At 36.9% G+C, this 16,202-nt stretch overlaps 1 protein-coding gene across 4 annotated transcripts in view; it reads left to right on the top strand.

Annotated features, from left to right (window-relative positions):
- LOC131068501 (probable mitochondrial adenine nucleotide transporter BTL3) overlaps positions 1-12,030 on the top strand; it is a 51,459-nt gene extending 39,429 nt beyond the window's left edge. For all 4 annotated transcript variants that reach the window (XM_058003687.2, XM_058003689.2, XM_058003688.2 and 1 more), the window contains 2 exons: positions 10,569-11,039; positions 11,561-12,030. In XM_058003687.2, the coding sequence (XP_057859670.1) occupies positions 10,569-11,039; positions 11,561-11,629 (540 nt within the window). In that variant the 3' untranslated portion in view covers positions 11,630-12,030. The remainder of the gene's footprint in view (positions 1-10,568; positions 11,040-11,560) is intronic.
- Positions 12,031-16,202: the final 4,172 nt, after the last annotated feature.

The following is a 16,202-nucleotide window of genomic DNA, read 5'->3' on the forward strand; positions in this document are numbered from 1 at the left end:
TCCTCCCATGATTAGGCGCCAATATTTTCGAAATGCATTAAATGCTAAAAATCGATAAAACTTGAAATATTTAATTGAATTAGCATTTAAAAATAGCGCATGAGGCATTTAATGATTAATTTAGCCTTTTTTAAAATCGAAATTATTAAATACAAAGGCATTAAAATTAATTAATTATTAAATTAAATAAAAAGAGAGCGCTTGGGTTCTATTTTAATGTTTGTTTCCAAAAGTCGGCCTCCTTTTATTTAAATTTTGTTATTATTTGCCTTATTTCCAAGTCGGCCTATAGGGATTGCAAACAGGTGAGCGCCTATATAATGAAGGTATGTGAGCATGTTTAAACCATCATTCAATCATTGTTCATATGCGATTTGAAGTGCGAATAAGGAAGTGCGAGATCTCATCAAGAGGAGTGCGAACTTTGTTTATGGTGGAGCGAATTTGCCCTCAAGGTGGTGAAGTTAATAAAGGAGACGCATTTGCTAGAGGAAGCTCACGTTGAAGACTTCAATCTTCATTTTGCCTAGGCGAATTTCCTAATTTTGCATCCTTTTGTTAGAGTTAGCTCTCAAAGTGAGGTATGGCGAAGTTCCCTTGTTCAAATTTTGAATTTTAATCGTCCTAGTCTCAGTCTTGAATTTTGAATTTTGAAATTTTGAATTTCCAGTAGCTCAATCGTATTTAGGAAATGATAACTCAAAGACTTATCATGAAGTTTCCTAAATTCAATCTTTAATCTAATCTATATTTCTATATTGCAAAATCTATTACTTATTATGAAATGTTGTGTAGGTGTTACGATGGCGACCCCGAAGGCGGGAGCATCCACCAGTCGTCCAGCTCTCATGAAGGAAGATCAAAAGAATGAAGAATTGGAGACCAAGATCGTGTCGAAGTGGAGCAACATTGGAGATACCAACTTGGGAAACTTCAGTGTGAAGAAGTTTCGAGAGGTCCCTTACATTGGCAAGCCATCACCTGTTGCCAGGAGGATAATTGAAAGTGGCATCATTAAGGCAGCCGGCTTCCCTCCAGCAATCCAGTGCCATGAGTTGATGATCGAGTGTGCTCGCCATTATGATCCACAGTCAAGATCAATCGTGTCTAAGGAGGGAAACACTTTGGCTTACCTTTCAGAGGAGGCTATAAGTGAAGCTTTCCATCTTCCAGAGCACAGAGATATGATTTACAAAAAGCATAGAAGGAGCCAGGTCCATGTACGAAGATGATCCAGACACTTGCCTAAGCATCATCAATAAGAATTGGTTACTCAAGAGTCGGCCTCGCCTGAGCAAGATTCCAAACACACCACATAGGATCGATTTCCAGGAGGAATACAGAGATTTGATAACACTACTCAACCGAGTCACAGGGGCTCCTCAAGCCTTCTATTTTGAGAAGTGGATGTTCTACTTCATCCAAGTGATAGTTCAGGGAAAAGGAACAATCCATTGGGCTAGAATGATTAGCCATTGCTTGGACGTACAGTTAAGGAGATTGAAGGCTACCAAGTCCTTCCACATGAGTTCATACATCATATATGCCTTGATCAGGAGCTTTGAATATGTAGGATTACCTCACAGAGGAGTGATTGGAAGAGGACCCGGGGAGGTCAGAGTTTGTGATTCCTATGTTCACTTGCATCATCCGCTAGGAAGTAACTACAAGTTAGTCAATGATACCTTCACGATGAACATCACTAGGACATTGCAAGGCGGGATTCACAATCGACTATCTCAAGATGCACAAGAGCTTGTAAAGAGGTACGGTGCTTGGTTTATCCAATTTTTGAAATTTACATATATTAGAGTTCATGGATGTCCTTCACCTCCATACATGTTGCCGAGATATCCGACAGACAGAATAGTGTTACTTGAAGTAACTAGACAGTTGGCAGCTTATGCGAAGGCATTCAGACACAGACATGGAAATGGAGTTCCTGTGCCTATCATATTAGGGAATCCAGTTGAGGTATGTCCTAATGCTCTAGCCATGGATGATGCAGAGAAGGAGTTAGCTTTATATTCATTTTCATTCTTTGCCTTGAGAGAGAGCTTTGATCCTTATGGGTATATAGAGGAGACAGTCGGTAGAAAATACAAGCATGAGTTTTAGATAGAAGACTTTGTGATGAATCTCTCAGATGATCTTGAAGTGAAAAGAAAGATGCATTCTAGATTGCCTTTAGACTTCATCAGGAAATGCAAAATTTACAGAGTGGCCGACCAAGCTCAGGACAGTGGCAGACATCTCCAATCATCTTATGATCGAGAAAGCAAAGCAGTAAGGTTAGATTGGAATGAACCCGAGATTGTAGATCTAGATGCTTTGATGGCTCTAGTTTTGTCTTGTACTCGCAGATGGGTTGATGTGCAGCATCAGAAGTTGAGAGAGCAAGGCATATCTATGACCTTTACTTTGGAAGAAAGACCAACAGAAGGAGCAGCAAGTGTAAGTGAAGGTAATCCTAATCCCAGAAGCACAAGCGAAGGTAACCTTCGAAGCGTAAGCGAGGGCAATCCTCATCCTAGAGGCTCAAAGAGAAAAGAGCGACCTGAGAAAAGAGAGTCCTCCAAGAAGAAGCAAGAGGCCAACCGAGATCGTTCATTCGGCACATCTTCTCGACAAGAGAAGAGGACACTTGAAATGGAGGAGTCTATGGAATCAATGGTACAAAACGATAAACAGGAAGAAGGACAAGTACCTCAACGATCATCAAGTCAATCTCTCCAAGTTAATGAGCTACATGAAGACAAGAACGATAAACGAAGTGATATCTCCTCTCAGAGAAGAAGAAACATTGCCTAAGGAGATACAGGTTAAAGAAACAAGATCTGCCATCCCAGATTGGTTAAGGGAGAGACTAACAAGGGTGATTGTGATCGAGGACGAAGATAATGTGATTGATTTAGAGAGCCTTGTTGGAAATTCTCAGGAAGTGACAGAAAAGAGGAAGGCCACTAAGATGTCCAAGATGATCAGAGACGAGACAGGATCCAGGAAATTGCAGATAGCTACACCGGCCGTGGACAAGTATGAAGGTGAGATCCTTGCAGAGGAATATGATGTAGAGACATTTGAGCTTGGTCCACTCACAGCCAAACAGACACTGGATGAGGCCACCGATTCGTTTGAAGCACTAAAAGACAAGCTTAGGGAAGAAATGGAGAAAAATAGAAAGCTTGAGAGAGAGGTCGGTGCATGGAGAGGTTACTTTAGCCATCTCAATCAGCCTTTGGGACGTCAGGATCCAGTTGTATCACCCGTGCAGGCACTTCCCCTTGAATCAGTTGGTGAGGCGGAAAGAGTCAGGAGTTTGGTCCAGCTTATGAGCTCTTGGATTGACAAATCTCATACGGTTGCTATTGAATTTGCAACGAGGATGATGCAGACCATTCACCGAGCTATCCAGGTTCTTGAGATCATCCACAACTTAATGATAACAGTAGCCGCCTTTGCTCATACTAAAGATGTTGTCATTCTTGTCCTGCAAGTAATCAGACAAACATCAAGGAAGGTCCTAGTACAAGAAAAGATAATGGATGGAGGACCTCATAGTTTACTTCAGTGGTCAACCTTACTCCAGATGAAGGAAGTTCTCTTAGCTAGAATTCCCACCCTGCTATATCTCCCACCCATCCCGATTAATTGGAATGAGACGGAGTGATCTGGAATACTCAGCTGCCTCTGCAGCTCTGTGTTATTACCGTCGGAAAAATGTTTATGGGCGGGCAGTACTGTCTGCTCTTAACTAACTGCATAAAGAGCGTAACTAACTCTTTGTGAGTCCTCGGTTGAGCAGAGAGGATTGCGCTTTCTGCTGGTGATAATCCCGAGCAGGGAGGAGCTACTATGGCTAGCTTCCATAAAAAGTCTCCGGTACATCAGTACTAGATGCAATCATGTTGAGGAGGTTATCCACCCGATCCAGGATAGAGTGTTTGAGGTACTACGTACTATTCTTGGCAGGAGGATTGAAGTTGAGACAGATGTGGATTTACAAGAATTGGAAGAAAGGGTCAAGGTCATCTTTTGCAAGGATGCGAATGTTATCACAGATGAGCAACGGGACCAGATGTTTGCTATCGTGCTCCTGATTGAGAAGACCAAAGAACTTGAACCTGAATGGGACGCTTCTCTTCTCAAGGCTTTCGATCAGGTCATCCATTTGGAGGAACGAATGAGGAATCTTCTCGAGATTCCAATTGCTGAGATCGAGGGAATCGTGTCCAGATTCATTGCATATGCTAAAAAGGAGCATTGGAAAGGGAATAAGATTCTAGAAGAAAGATTGTTATAGATGACATGGCACCTTAATTGTCATTGGTCTATGTCTCCTAGGTTTTTGTGCCAAATTTAATATTTGGCTATGCATTTAATATTGTTCAATAAAAAGGGGACTATTTGTAATAAACCCTAATTAGGGTTTAGGTGTCATAATCTTGGCCATTGATCTTCTTTTGATCTGGACCGTTCATTGTAATTGAGGATGCTATATATACCCTCATTTCTTTTCATTTTGTAATTAGATATTAAGGAGAAATTAGAGAATTAGAGAGAGATTAGAGATTAGCAATTAGATAAGAGCAAGTTACTTTGTAGCAAGATTGAGCTTTGAAGAAGGAATTTCAAGCAATTGTTGTTTATGATGACTTTGAGATCAATAAAATATTGAAGTTATGGTGTTTTATTGCAATTCTTGTGGTTATCTTCATGGTTGTTTACTTTCTTGAATCGTTCTCAGTCAAGGTAGTATTTTAGTTTGAAGGACAAAGTGTTGGACTTGATCTTTGGTAAGATTCACTTTCCAAACGACTAGCTTCTTGCTGATTGTAGGAACGCCTTGCGTGGTCAACTGGAGAAACTTGAATCACTTAAACCTTCAATTGTCATTGAACTTTAGACATGTGCCTTTGTGGTAGTGTCTATGATCCTTGATGAATTGAAAGATCATTTGTTACCTTAGAAGATTGCATCAATTTCAGTTGAGTTGTTATTTTATGGCAATATTGAAGTTGGTAGAATCTTACCAAGTCTTGTCCGCATTAAGTCATTCTTAGGATTAGATTAGAGTTTATCTCTTGCAAGCCCTACTCTTTTGAATTTTTTTGAGAATTTGTTAGTATAGGAAATTCTATTTCGGAACGTAAGGCCCCTTGATGAAACAACAATCACAACGACCACTGGTGCTTATCCACACGTAGAGACCCTACATAAAAGAACATTGGAGTCACCCTGATTGATCCTTTCTTTGCGATATCTTCAGCAATCAGAGACTTTATTCAAGAGAGGATAAGGTACCCTTGGGTATTTTATTCTGTGTATGATTGTGTACAAAATACACGTCAACACCTTGGAGTTACTTTGATTGATCCTTCGGCGAGATCTTCAGCAGTTGGGAACTTTGTTCAAGACAGGATAAGGTACCTTTAGGTATTTTATTCTGTGTTTGGTCGTGTACAAAAGACACATCAACAGGTAACAATTTGTTATAAGAGTGCTGCAAAGATTTGTCTTTCGAAGGACATGAAGATATTAATTAAAGTGGAAAAAGAAAGGAAATGCCTTGATGAGGCTCTAGATGAAATCATGAAGAAATGCTTATGGATCTTTCAATTTTCATAAAATTATTTGTGTTGATTTGATTACAGGTGAAGTAGTAGCGAGTAAAGAGCATGGAATTGCATTTGGAATATGTCTTTTAGAAGGCATGAAATTGTTGGTGAATGAGGATGTTAGAGAAGAGAATGTGGTTGCAACAGTGGTAGTAGATGTAGTAGTAAATACAAAACAACCAGATAAAGAATTGGTGCTGGAAATTCGTGATTTCCATAATGTTTTTAATGTTGTTTATGTGTAGTTCAAGTATTTATTATAGAAAGAGAGGTAGATGAAGAGATGGTGATAAAAATTTCTGATTTTCATAATGTTAATTCTAATAGAGTGGTCTTTGTAGCACTAGATGAGGTGATTATATTTGATTAAAATGGTTGTGATGATTTATGCATACGTGAAGAATGTAAGATGGAATTTTGGTGGAGGTGGATGGATGGGGGTGGGTTGAATCCCATGAAAGATGATTTTAGTGTAGGAGAGGATTACCCTTGATGGAGGAGGACCGATGGTGGAGAAGAAACATTAGGAGTGGGCTAGTCTATGATGGAGAAAAGCCCACAAGAGGTTTGAAGGATGATGAACAAGTTTGGCAGAAGGAGATGGGAGTTGTCCAGTGCTAGAAGGGGCAAAGAAAGAGATCTTTTGAGGTACCTAATACAATAATGGAGCTTGTTGTGTATTGTGTGCTTTTTGGAAGGATGATTTTTCCACTCAGCTCTAATTTTTGAACTATGCTCACAAACTTATTACCTGGTAGGTTTGATGCAGGAGCTTCTAGACTCGCAGGCAATTTTGCATCCCCAAAGACATGGCAGTTCAATTTTGTTTTACACTCTAAATTTTTGGTGTGTGTTTTAAGGTTTTCTCCTTGTTGGCCTGACATTATGGGATTTTCGCTTAAGTTCTTTTGTCTGTCTCACTTTTTGGTTTCAAGTGTATATTTCAGACTAGGAGACATGTATCCACGTGGCATTTTTTTTTTCCTAAAATGGCTTTATTTGTTGGGATCCATGTGCCAGGTCAAATTCACATCCTCTTTTGAAGCATTTGTCTCTTGTTTGGATATTGTTGATTGGTGGGGTCCACAAAAGTTGGGTTGGACATAGAAATAAATTATTTGTTCCTCCTACCTAGTGTTGCATTCCTTCTTTGATCAGTTGTCGTTGATTTTTGTTGGGGCCCACATATTATTTCCTCTTGGTAGGTAAGGTTCCTTATGCTGGACAAATCTCTATTGGGAGCCACCTACCTGAGTGACACATGAAGAATATCGAAATTTTCTGGTGCTGGCTGTTCTTTTCAGTTTGCTGCTTGAGACCATGCACCTTGTCTTATTTTAGCTGGTTGTTGAACAATTGGCCCCACCTTAGCCTCCAACATAGTAGAGGGAACCTTCTAACCTGTTGTTTTATCCAATGTTGGGCAGATTTTATATTGCGACCTACACAACCACCAAATTTTCGGCACTTCTTGAAGAATCATTATTCCTACACATCTTGTTTTAACCTTGATCCTAGGTGATCAGGTTTGAGCTATTACAGTCCCACATACTGATGTCCTTTCGCTTATAGGTCATAGAAATTACTTAGGTGAGAGTTACCTCTTTAATCATTCTTGCCACATTCTGACAGTCTGTCGTCACTAAATAGCTGGTGGTTACCAATTTAAGGATTCAAGAGCAACAACATGAAAACTATCGATTGTTCCATGTAGTTGTGGAATAAAGGAATCCTAGAATGTTATGATTTCTAGCACAACTGTTCTAAGTTGGTTGAATATAGCAACCCCAGGATGGTAGATTTATTGTCACAACCTTAAAGAGGCATGATACTTGGGCATTTTATCCTTGCAGGTTTTTGATTCCAAAAGGAGCTGATGGCTATTTTCATTAAGACCAAAGTTTATGCATTTATGAAAACTATAGTGTTGAGATCTTCTCTATGCCAACGAGTATTGCCCCATATGCAGATTTTGAAGTTGCCAAAGCTTACAAGGCAGCATTTAGTAGACTATTCCTTAATCTTAATTTGTAGGATGTGGTCATGACTAAGTTTTTCGATTTTGTACACTCCAATGGTCAAAGTGTTGGAGCTCTTCTTGACAAGTTCAAGAAGGATGCTCAGAATTGGTGGTACTTCCAAGGCCAACAATCTTGTGATCAAGGTTTTATTACAAGTAGGTTTCTAATTTTTTAATCTAGATTCTGAAATAAAATTTTAAAAAGAAAAAGCATTTTCAAGTTTGAAGTGTCAGTTTTAATTTTAAATTTTGTAACTCTCTAGCATTGTCTCCTATTGAATAGTTTGCTAGTTTGTCTGCATTTCATAATCAGAATGTAGCTTCATGCTTATGCTAGAGCAGAGTTCACTTTAATATGGATTGAAATGTTGTATTGAAGTGCTATGCATGCATTAACAAGTTCAGTTTTAAGTATCTAGGGGACAGTTATTTTAACCTGTTTACATTTGTGGTTAATCAAATATCTCTAGGCATTAGGTACCAAGGCACAAAGGTCAAGGGGCATGGACTTGCCTTGAGTTGTTTGACTTCACTTTGTATGCTTACAGTGAAGATAAATAATACTTATAAACCAATATAAGAGAAGCAATCTAACAGAAGCTTGAATGCAATGGCACACTCTAAGTCACAAGGTTCGAATTCGAATTCGAATTCGACAGCCATGAAATTCGGATGAAATTCGACAAGGGAAAAATTCGAAAAAAAATTTGGATAAAATTCGCCTTCTATAATTTTGTTTATTTTTAAATATATGTATACTTCTAATAAATTATCAGAATAGCAACCCTTGTTGGAGAAAATCCAAGGGCAACCCAGCAGTTGTAGACACCCATGACCCAATAGATACAAAGCATATACAAAGAATACCCACGACCAGCTGAGTTGTGTTTAGAGGCAGATAGCAGTGCTTTATAGAGGAAATTTGATTAAATTCGATTTTTTTTATAAAAGTTTGAAATTCGATTAAATTCGAACCTCATCCATGAAAATCGCCGTATCCTGTGACTTAGGGCACACTCACAGAATAACACAATTATCTACTCTACCATAGATAACCCATTTCAGGAAAAATCCCCGTGAAAATAGCACCCACTGTTAACTCAATCATTCATCACAGTATGACAAAATATTTCTCGCTTGTCTTTAACCCTAATAAATTTGTGATTTTTTATAGGCACATCACTATTAGAAACTACTAACCAGTATTTCAAAATGTTGGGTTAAAACCAAGGGCCAAAAAACCACTTTGAAAACATGCAGGGTATACAATACATCTAACATATAGTCCCCGTGTTATGTATAATGCATGTACTAAATTGTATTCCAAAGCTTTTATGTGTATGAATAATTTTACTATCACAATGGGGTCGCATGCTTATGCTATAGCACAAAGTTTTTATACTTTATCATGGACTGAAAAGTTTCATTATATTGCTCTGCGTGCTATTAACAAGTTTGGTTTTACTTTTGGAGGAGATTTTTTTTTATAATCTACCCTCTGCACCACTACGAAATGCCTCATGAAAGTGCTATGCATGCCATTAACAAGTTCAGTTTGACTCGTCAAGGAGAGTTTTCTTTATCTCTGTACCTTTGTGGGAGATCAAATATCCCCAGGCTTCCTTGATTGATGTGTTTGAGAGCATCAAAATAGTATGTTCTGTAAGCATAAGTCTTAGTTCTTTTAGGTTCTTTGGTATTCCAGTTGATTACCTACCATCAGGAAAGAGCCAAATGTAGTAATTAGCAGGGGACATTCACTTCAAGCTCCATTACGAAGTCCTAATGTATTGAGAGGTTAAATTTACTCACCTTTCGTTTTTGCTCATATTAGCATCAACATCACATGCATGCAAGGGAAAGGCTTCTTTAGCAATGGCCAAGAGATGTTGCTTAGCTTCATTTGCATGGTATATATGTAGTGTCCTGTTCTAGAAATTCTTCATTTTTTGCCTCAAATATATTACTTGAATAATGAATTACAAATATTAATTTAACTTTAAACTTATCATTTTGGTAATTATAAACTTAAGATTTTAAGCTTGAATGCAAAATTGATATTATTAAACTTTTATCTGCTGTAATTTGCAGCTGTCCTTTTTGTACAATTTTTTTGAATCATTTTTGCCAAAGTTAGGGGTTTTTTGTCTACTAACTTGTCAAAAGAAATTGAAGGTTTTTGTCCCCGAATTTCTTATATCTTGGAGGAATTGCATCCTCAAGACTACTGAATATTTAATTCATACTTCACAAAGGAGAAATAAAACATATCTTTTTGAATTGCCTTTCTTGCCCTTGATTTACCTTCTTATATATCCCTTTACTTCAATATGAATAGATATAAGTTATAACCCTTCATTTGCTGCCCTTTGTCCTTTTAATTAAATATAATATAATCTTTTATTATTTCTCTAAGAGGAATTGCAGTGGTAAGAACACAATACATGATTTAGTTGATATGCGCCATCTTTTAGATATTAATATGCTTTAACAAGGGGCCCACCTTTGCTTATTAATCATTGTAGTGTATGACCAGCGATCAACACCTTCCCACGGGAATATAAAGAATTATTTGGTAATTTAGGCAGGGGCATTACTATTTTATCCATGATAAAGCTTTTACATGCCATATTCAATCCTATAATTGTCTACTGCTTGAAATTTTGGAGACTCAGCCTTAGATTCAGTGAACCAACAAGCAGAGAGCTATGCTTCAATCATTCAATGTGTTATTCACCACTAGCAAAGAGTATCATTGATCAAAGCTTTAAATTCTAACTCTCTGTGTATCAAGATGACTGATTCCAATATCTGTTGTAAATTTGTACCCAATTTGACCAACACTTTCAAATTTACCAGTATAGATATATGCATTGGTATGTGACCATATTTTTTATATATATAGAGTTTTGTTATGTTCTTGTCTTCAGATTCGCACAAGATTGGTTGCTCCGGGTGGTGAAGCACTAGGAGGTGTTATTGGAGTGTGCCAACATATGATCCAGAGAGAGGGTTTCTTTTCTTTGTATAAGGGTTTGCTACCAGCTATTATAAGCATGGCACCTTCAGGTGCAGTCTTCTATGGTGTATATGATATATTAAAATCATCTTTTCTTCACTCACCAGAAGGCAAGGCAAGGCTTCAGTTCATACAAGCAGAAGGAAACGAAGAATCAAATGCTTTGGATCAACTAGAGTTGGGTCCAATGCGGACTCTATTGTACGGTGCCATTGCTGGTGCATGTGCAGAAGCTGCAACTTACCCATTTGAGGTTGTTCGTAGGCATCTTCAGATGCAAGTTCCTGCAACAAGAATGAATGCATTGGCAACTTGTGCAAAGATTGTTCACCAAGGTGGTGTCAGTGCTCTTTATGCAGGCCTTATTCCAAGCATGCTTCAGGTTGGTTTTTAAGTTTTAATTTTTCTTTTGTGGAACAATCACTTTTGAATGTTTGGGTTGATCTAAAATTTCTAGTTTTCGTACACAGTATACTTTGATAGTTGTTTTTATTAAACTAATTTCTTGGTCTCAAACAGAGGAGAAACAATGCTTCTCCATGTTTATCAGAAATATGAGGTTGGAGTAATTTGGCTAATGGATTTTAGACACTTATTTCTTCTCAAGCTTTGATCTTAAGTTCATAACCTGTGATAAATCTTTGGTAATTCAGTGTACACCAGCAGTGATCCAATGGACATTACTTACATAAACCTTGCTAATTCATTGGTTTTATATTTGGTTGTTGGGTTGTACTTGTCATTACCATCTCTCTGTGGTTGGCTTGAATGCTTAATGACCTTTTCTTGTGTTGCTTGATTTGTGTATTTTGCTTTCTTTTGAATGTTTTTGCATATTCTGACAATCATTAGTTCACCTGTGTGCTCTAGGCTCTTCTATTAATTCTCTGTTTAAATTTGCAGGTGTTACCTTCTGCTGCGCTTAGTTACTTTGTTTATGAGTGCATGAAAATTATTCTCCATGTAGAGTGATGGAGTTGTGGACTGCAGTGTGTACTTTACCTACCAGCTTGATCCTTAGCGATGATGATTTGGTTTACCTTAAGATGGATGGTATATTCTTTGATAAGCAATTGAGCAATTCTCCCTTGTAGATGGATGTTGCACATTGCATGTAAGGCTTCCTTGCACAAAATTGAGATTGCATGGATATTATTACCTGTTTATAATTTAGAAATTTGTACCATTACTTATCTGATTTTTTGGGCTATTGAAAGCTTAATGCACAATGCATACGCTGTGCACATGTTCCATGCTAAATTTGGTGACCAAGATTGATTGCCTCTAGAAATCATGTCACTATCTTGTATACACTTACATAACGTTTGGCAGAGCAAATTTCAATATATTAATTGCCATTATTTGAACTTTTATGAGAATTTGTCACATTATTTTATATTCTTTCCTACTTCACTTTTTGCTTATTGTATTAGAGTAAGGCTAGAGGTTTCTGTTACAAAATTGCCTGGATGTAATTTTTAACTGTACTTGTTTGCTTTATTATTATAGTAAGAAACTATGTTTTCTCTCATTATTGCTTAGTTCTGAACATTGGTCCTTTAACTTGTTGAGGCAGCACTAATGTGGCATAAAGTCCCACCATAGGGGTACATAAGTTGTAAGGAAAGAAAGTTCATGGTTGTAACATTGGCCTATACTATTCCTGCACTAGAGGCATGGCACAAGCTTCCATAGGGGTTCTATGTGAAGCTGCTGAAGATTAATTTTTGATCCCAACTCTTTCTTTTTGAAATCTGTGGGCCAATGGTATGATCAGAGGGTTGCCAATGGTTTAAAAGGAATGAAACGCAATGCACTTGAGCCATAGCTTACTTGATTATGTCTTGATCAATCTATGCTCCTGAATGGTGATGATTTATGATTGTTGCCAATGGTTTAAAAGGAATGAAACACAATGCACTTAAGCCATAGCTTACTTAATTATGTCTTGATCAATCTATGCTCCTGAATGGTAATGATTTATGATTGGTTATATTGTAGTTAAAATATTTTGCCATTCTCTGCTATAATCTGATGTGTATATAGAAGTAAAGGGCAGACTTCTGCTGAGACATTAACACTATATTTCATCATTCGTAAGTGACCAATGCAGTGTTAAATTTTTTTTTCCGATAATCTTTGTAGGTTGTGTTATGGACTTGAAACTTGTTTTCTACATCAAAACTCAGAATCACCGTACATGTATTTTAATAGAGTGCCATGACATCCCTGGGTTTCTAGTACTTACATAGCTAGAGAAGGTACATTCTATGGTGCTTGCTTTATTTTAAGTTCCATAATGCATGCAATGCATATTTGACCCGCTGTGCACCTGAATGTGTTTAGAGTCTAGACAATGGAGTTTATATATACCCTTATCACCAACAGATTTAAACTCTGATTTCAGGATTGGAAAACAGGGGTTTCACCATTTGGATCACTCAGGTTTGAGGCAATTGCCTAATAAAATAAGGCAATGCCACAATAAATATTTTGACTTGAAAGCAGTATACATACTAAGGTTTACAGATACCTCAACTACAAAGAGCATTTCAAATTGGTTAGTTTAAAACAGGTAATTACTTAATGGTAGACTGTAGAGATGTATGCCAGTGGTTAATAATATGTTGTGCATGATAGTAATTGCCATTATTAAATTTACATAATCTTTTACTTTTTCCTCGCTTAGGTCGATGACAAGGATTGATGCATGTTGCAATAGAGTGTGTTTGCTGGTGGTTAGGTGGATGTCAGAAACTTTTTTAGTCCTTTCTAAGAATCTGCGTAAGATAGCCATGCCTGTTAGTCTAAGGTGTAAGCAAATTTCTTTTTACTAGTCAAATTCTCACGGTGATTATCCTTGTTTGCACTGATGCTTTTAGGTATTGGTGATTTCAGGTTTGTAATTTTATCTTTTTAAAGAATGTATCTATTGGTGTTTTGTGAAAGTGCCAAATTTTTATTGGACATGATGTTATTTTGAAGTATGTTTGGCTTCTTGCCCAATTAGGTCTGTGTTAATGTGTTAAGATGACACTAAAATTAAAAACTAAATGTCAAAAAAGTAAATGTTAATATTATTGTATGTAACTATTTCCTGCCCATGGCAGGGTAATCAAAGGAGTTAAATTTGCCTAAATTTAGCAATATCACTGTACAAGCTGCAAATCAAACGTTACTATTGTTTTATTACTTCCTGCCTATGGCAGGCGAGCTACAGGAGTCACATTTGTATCTCACCAATAATTACTGTGTAATGTCCCCTTTTGGTATATACCTGTTTTTGACCAAAAGTAAAAATTCCAGCAAATGCAATTCATTTACAAATAGAATTCTATAATAAAATTACATAATTGTAATGTCAATTTAGAGAAAATCCTAATTTAGGTCTTATAAACAATATTAATCAACATCAAAGCATTGATATCAAGAATCTATGATTGTATACAAATAATCTTTATTAAAATCAAGTTATCCTAAAATCATTCATATCTATTTCATATCTTATTCCCATAGTCAATCATATTAGGAATCCGATGGAAAAGCTTGATAGGACACCAGGAGTCTGTCTTCCTCAACCAAGCTTAAGGGCACAGAATGAACCTCCAATCCATTCCGTCCCTTGGCCCACAAGTATGGCAGGGCCTCCAGTTCATCCATCTCAGGGTGGCGTACTTGATGATGGAAGAGTGTTACTGCTGCATCTCTCTATAAACATTTCACATTGATTCCAAACATGGTTGCTGATGGAAATTGGGTAAATAATTACTTATCCTATATTTCTATTCCTAAACTTATCTCACAATATTATATTGCTGATGATAATATTTATTTCTGCATTTGTATCTTAATTTATATTTTTATTCTTAAACTTACCTCACAATATTTTATTGCTGACCATAATATTTATTTCTGCCTTTGTATCTTAATTTTCTTTTTTGTTTTTCAGATTTCCCTTATTATTAGAGACTGCCGTTCTTAATTTTTAACTGAGTTCTATATCTGAATTCTTCTCCAATTCAAACTTGATTATTCCCCATAGATTTCTTGCATATTCATTTCTTACTACCATTTGTACCTTCGTATCTTATTGAGGAGACACATTTCTTTGAAAAGAGATATCCATTTAAAGGGTAATGTCTCTTGATCACTGCCTTTTGAGAGTAAATAATTGCTATCCTTTACTCAGCAATAGCTGCCTTAACTAACATATAGCTATCAGCTTAATTGCTGTCTTTGTGAGTCACTTATTACACATACGACTAAAGCGACCAAACCTTTATTTGTATGCCTTTGTCTTGGGTATTAATAGGGAAGTTTGCCAAGAATGGGTTTATTAGTATGTTAACAAAACACAAATAATTTCTCCTTGTGCAGCAATATAATAGAATGCTAAAACATGGGCGATCGTATTGATTTAAATATGAATTTGACTTGGTAAATGAGAAGTAAGTCGGCCACCTTCTGATAGAATAATTTAGTTATATGACAAAGGGCTGCAATCTTGTCGTTTACTAAGGCCTGTTATCCTTAGTTTGGCGGGGGTACGACATACCATACCTTGCAACTAATTAAACATTGTTATTATTTTATCCTTGTCTTCCTTATAGTGTTGAAGGGGGTGAGCATGTCCATATTTTTAGCAAACAATGGCAAGAACATGTATTTTCATTGCTATTGGTTGAGAGGTTTGTTAGCTTATTCTCCTCTCAATGTAAATCTAGTCAGGCATATTGTCAGTTACTAAATGATTGAAAGATTTTGGTTTCTTCAATGTATTCCCCTTAACCAAATTTCCAAAATAGATTATCTGCATTTGGCTAAATATTTGTTAAAAACAGTGTCATACCCACGGCATGCGTTTTTCACAAAATTTCCCTTCTTGTTGCTGAGAGCACACTTCTACCTCAAATTTTGCCCAGATTGCTCTGGTATGCCCTACGTTTCTGTGTTTGAGATGTACTTACAATGCTTCCTTACCGCTATTATTTTCTTCCTCAAAACTTTCATCAGCAAGGTTATAACATGCTTTTGAATTTCCATAACTTTCAATCCTCTACAGCTTGTTTTAACTACAATGCTTCCTTACCGCTATTATTTTCTTCCTCAAAACTTTCATCGGCAGTTTATAACATGCTATTGAATTTCCATAACTTTGAATCCTCTACAGCTCGTTTTAACTTCCAAGCTATGTCCTGGTTCCAAATTATCTCAACAAGACTCCAAAGACCTATGCCTGGCTTGGCCCACAAGGATGAACCTCAATACCAACATTACTATTGCAGGAGACTGCTTCCAGCAGAAAACATACGATACGATATGAACAGAGGAAGCAAATACCCATGTTTGATCCTTTGAGAGGTTTTTCAAATCTTTTTCAACAGCACAAACCACTAGTGTTGTGGAAAAGTATATTGATGTCAGGGAATTTCATTTACCGGTGGCTACAACTGAAATGATACTTATATAGTGTTATTATGCCAATTGCCATTATGGTTATTAATCCAATTTACAACTTAATTATTAGGAGCTGAGACAGTTGAAT

This window comes from Cryptomeria japonica, chromosome 7, assembly GCF_030272615.1.
Source record: "Cryptomeria japonica chromosome 7, Sugi_1.0, whole genome shotgun sequence".
Classification (NCBI taxonomy): Eukaryota; Viridiplantae; Streptophyta; class Pinopsida; order Cupressales; family Cupressaceae; genus Cryptomeria; species Cryptomeria japonica.